General features: G+C 43.1%; 1 protein-coding gene across 2 annotated transcripts in view; it reads left to right on the forward strand.

Moving 5' to 3' along the window:
• Positions 1 to 4,696, forward strand: part of LOC103255789 (SAGA-associated factor 29) — a 15,734-nt gene that overhangs the window by 654 nt on the left and 10,384 nt on the right. For both annotated transcript variants that reach the window (XM_008053743.1, XM_008053744.1), the window contains exon 2: positions 2,783 to 2,873. In XM_008053743.1, coding sequence (XP_008051934.1) covers positions 2,799 to 2,873 — 75 coding nt within the window. In that variant the 5' untranslated portion in view covers positions 2,783 to 2,798. The remainder of the gene's footprint in view (positions 1 to 2,782; positions 2,874 to 4,696) is intronic.

A 4,696-nucleotide genomic window follows, 5' to 3' on the forward strand; every position in this document is an offset into this window, starting at 1 on the left:
AAAAAAAAAAAAAAAAAAAAAAGTGCCATGTTAAGAACAATATAACAACCTTCATCCTCCAAATACCTCCAGTTACCTGATCTGTCTGCTCCCATTTGCAGCCGAAGGCTTCAATCTGTACTCATCAGCACCTTTCTCCCCCAGTCTCTTTGAACCAGCTCCAGTCAGGCTTTGGTCCCCTCCTCTCCACTGAAACAGCTCTTTGTCAAAACCACCAACAAGATCTTTGTTGCCAAATTCTGTGTTAAATTAGTTCTCAGCCCTGTAGCAGTATTTGGAACACTGCGCCTTCTTGGAAGCATTTTCTTCGTTTGGCTTGCTGAATGTTCTCTTTCTTAGCTTCTGTTCTCTCTGGCCTCTTCTTTGCTGGTTCTTGCTCCACTTCCTTATCTTTCATTGTTGTACTATCTGATGTTAACTAATCAGTTATTTTTCTTTTTTTTTTCTTTTTGAATTGGAGTCTCACTCTGTCACCCAGGCTGGAGTGCAGTGGGATGCTCATGCTCGTGGCCACTGCCGCCTCAACCTGCTGGGCTCAGTCAGACGATCATTCTGCCTCAGCCTTCCAAGTAACTGGAACTACAGGCATGCACCACCACACCCAGCCAATTTTTTGACTTATTGTAGGGACGAGGTCTCACCAAGTTGCCCAGGCTGGTCTCAAATCCCTGAGCTCGGGCAGTTCTCTTGCCTCAGCCTCCCAAAGTGCTGGGATTATAGGCTTGAGCCACCGCACCCGGCTTAAGGGAAAGCTTTCAGTCTTTTACCTTAAGTATGTGATAGTTGTGATTTTTTTCATAGATTGAGGAAGTTCTCTATTCCTAGTTTGTATATTATATTTTAAATGAAACAGCAAAGACTTTAGGAAGATATAAACATTTTTAAATACATGGAGAGAGATTCATAATTCATTAAGGGGGGAAGTTTATTCAGTGTGAATCTGATCTTTGGGGCTAGGGGGATGTGTTAATTGAACAGTCTTTTTAAAAGGTAGGGAGGGTATTGTGCAAAGTTTCAGCACCCTAAAAAATTTCCTATTATTTTATCCAATATACCTTTATCTTTAGGCATATATCCATTTTCACCTAGTTATAACTTTTTGAATTGCTTTGTATTGTCTTTTTATTCTTTTTCGAGTTGGAGTCTCACTCAGTCGCCCAGACTGGAGTGCAGTGGCCGCTCTCGGCCACCGCAGCCTCGACCTGCTGGGCTCTAGCGATCCTTCCGCCTCAGCCTTCCGAGTAGCCGGAATAACAGGCGCGCGCTACCATGCCCGGCTGATTTTTTTATTTATTGTAGAGATGAGGTCTCGCTGCCCAGGCGGGTCTCGAACCCGCGGGTTCAGGCAATCCACTCACCTCAGCCTCCCAAAGGCGCGGGATTACAGGCTGAGCCACCGAGCCCGGTAGTGAGATATTTTTAGTAGTTAATTTCTCTTCTTCAGTAAGAAGTAACAGTACTTTATGACTTGGAAAGTGTCTTAATACAAAATCTTATTTGACTCTCCCAAAACATAGCAGAGGTGATCCCCATTTTACATATTAAAAGATGGAGACTGACCAGGAGTGGTGGTTCATGCCTGTAATGCCAACACTTTGGGATGCTGAGCCAGGAGGATTATTTGAGCCCAGGAGTTCAAGACCAACCTGAACAACACAGAGACCTGGTCTCTACAAAAAATTAAAAAATCAGCCAGGCATGGAGGCATCACCTGTAGTCCCAGCTATCTGGGATGCTGAGGCAGAAGGATTGTCTGAGTCCAGGAGCTCAAGTCTACAGTGAGCCTTGATCATGCCACTGCACTCCAGGCTGGGTTACAGAATGAGACCCTGACTTAAAAAAAATAAAATAAAAAAGATGGAGACCCAAATGCTTGAATCATTTGTCAGGATATTAGCAGCAGAGCAGTGGCTAGAGTATATTTCTTGACTTGGTTACCATTCCTTGGTTGAATATATTGAATACAAAATTATTGGAGTAGGGTAGAATTCAAGGACAACTTAATACTGTATTAGTTTCTTAGGGTTGTCATAACAAATTATCATAAATCGGTGGCTTAAAGTAAGATAAATTTATTGACACAGTTCTACAGGCCAGAATTCCAAAATCAAGGTGTCAGCTTGGTTATGAAATTAAGGGTTTGTTACTTCTTGGGGGCTCAGAAGGGACATATGTTCTATGCTTCTCTCCCCGCTGATGGGCTATTGCCGGCAGTCCTGGACACTCCTTGGCTTTTGGCTGCATAACTCCATTCTCTGCCTGTCTTCTCTCTGTGTGTGTCTGGATTAAGAGTTCACCCTACTCTTGGGATTTCACCTTTAATCATGTCTGCAAAGACCCTATTTCCAAATAAGGTCACCCTCACAGATACCAGTGGCTAGGACTTCAGTGTATCTTTTGAGGGGGCATAGCTCAACCCACAGCAGCCACTGTGGCTGTTAAAATAACAATAATAAGGCTGGGTGCGGTGGTTCACGCCTATAATCCCAGCACTTTGGGAGGCTGAGGTGAGAGGATTGCCTGAGCCTATGGGTTTGAGACCAGCCCTGGCAACTCGGTGAGTCCTCATCTCTACAATAAATAAAAAAATTAGCTGGGTGTGGTGACGTGTGCCTGTAGTTCCAACTACTTGGAAGGCTGAGATGGAAGGATCGCCTGAGCCTAGCAGGTTGAGCCTGCAGTAGCCAGGAGCATGCTACTGCCCTCCAGCCTGGGGGACTCAAAACAAAAACAACAACAAAAATATAATAACAGTTATTTTCTGTCCTCATTCCCTGCCCAGGTGCCCCTCATTTACCATGGCCCTTGTGTCTGCTGATTCTCGCATTGCAGAACTACTCACAGAGCTCCATCAGCTGATCAAGCAAACTCAGGTAAAACCTATTACCTTCCACTCCCAAGTGGGAACATGGGCTGTGATGCTGAGCTGTGGAGAAGTGGGCATGGGGTTTGTGTTCAGAGAGATTCAATGTTCAGGAACCAAGGTGATATAACGAAGGTGAGAGGAGGGAAATTCTGGGTATGGCTACCATTTCTAATGGATTTTCTGTCATGTATAGGATTTCATACAATATGCCCGTGTAAAGTCTATAATTCAGTGGTTTTTAGTTTATTCAGAGTTGTGTAACCACTACAATAATCAATTTCAGAACATTTTTATCATCCAGCAAAAGTGCCCTATACCCATTAGCAGTTACTTCTCCTTTTCCTCCACCCACTTTAGGGTAAAAAAACAAAATACCCTCTTACCAGGTAAGATGTTCTAAGGGTTTAGAAGTTGTTTACCAGGAGCTGATCAAAGGACACTCTTTTTTTGGAATGTGCAGGGTTTGGACATCCTAAGCCTGCTGAGCTACTCCTTTGCTGCACAGGCTATTTCCACCCCCACCCCCCAGCCTCGGATCCTTGGCCTAGGCTCTCCTATAGCACATCAGTCATATTTGTCTGAGCATCTACATTTAGTGTAACATTTATAACAGATAAAGCAATAGCATCAGTATGAATATGCTTAACATTTGGAGGAGCACAGTAAAGACAGACTCAAAGAAACAGCTAATCTGTCCTATAAAGCCGTTACACACATTTTTGTTTTTGTTATAAGTTGATTTTTCTTGTTTTCCTCTTGATTTGTACCTTATGATACCTCTATTTGCACTTCATGATAAATTTATATTGCTGTTATACCTTATGATAAATTTGTATAAAACTTTTTAGTATAGAAATTAGCTGGTGGTTAGCTAAATCCAGTTCTTCCTCAGGCCAGTCATTTTCCATCTGAATTACTTTCTAAGGAAACTTAAATTTAACATCAGTATCAGTATTATCATATGGCTTATTTATATAAAGTAGTTGAATCTTACCAACAATGCCAGAGAATAGTTATATCCCATTACAGTATGGTCATGGAAAAATTCAGTTTTGTTACAGAACAGATCAGTAAGAATGCAAAGGTATTTCTTTTTTCTTTTTTCTTTATTTTTTGAGTTGGAGTCTCACTCTGTTGCCCAGGCTGGAGTGCAGTGGCATGCTCACGGCCACCGCAGTCTCTACCTGCTGGGCTCAGGCGATCCTTCTGCCTTAGCCTTTTAAGAAGCTGGAACTACAGACATGTACCACCACTCCTGGCTAATTTTTTCTGATTTATTGTGGAGATGAGGTCTTACCAAGTTGCCCAGGATAGTCTCGGAATGGTGGGCTCAGGCAATTCTCTTACCTCAGCCTCCCAAAATTCTGGGACTATAGGCGTGAGCCACCGCACTCAGCCACAAAGGTATTTCTTATGCCTTCCCCAAAAAATGATCCTTGCCCATATATAAGATATTATTATGGAAAGACATCATTACAATGGGTTATGATTTAGTTATTTCTTATTCCAACTCAGTTGGGGACAAAGTAATTCTGTCTCAGTTCACAGGCTTATACTGAGACTGATTTCCATTGTGTGCTATTAGGTAGTAGGGTCCACCTCCCTCCTCTTGGGAGGACATAGATGGTATTCAGAATATGTAATCCCTACTGGGCATGGTGGCTCAAGGGCATGGTGGCACATGGAAGGCCGAGGTGAGAGGATTGTCTAAGCTCAGGGGTTCGAGACCAGCCTGGGCAAATTGGTGAGATCTCGTCTCTACAATAAATCAAAAAATAAGCCAGGCGTGGTAGCATGTGCCTGTAGTTCCAGCTACTTGGAAGGCTGAGG

This window comes from Carlito syrichta, unplaced genomic scaffold, assembly GCF_000164805.1.
Source record: "Carlito syrichta isolate Samal-C Ts95f unplaced genomic scaffold, Tarsius_syrichta-2.0.1 Scaffold288416, whole genome shotgun sequence".
Lineage (NCBI taxonomy): Eukaryota > Metazoa > Chordata > Mammalia > Primates > Tarsiidae > Carlito > Carlito syrichta.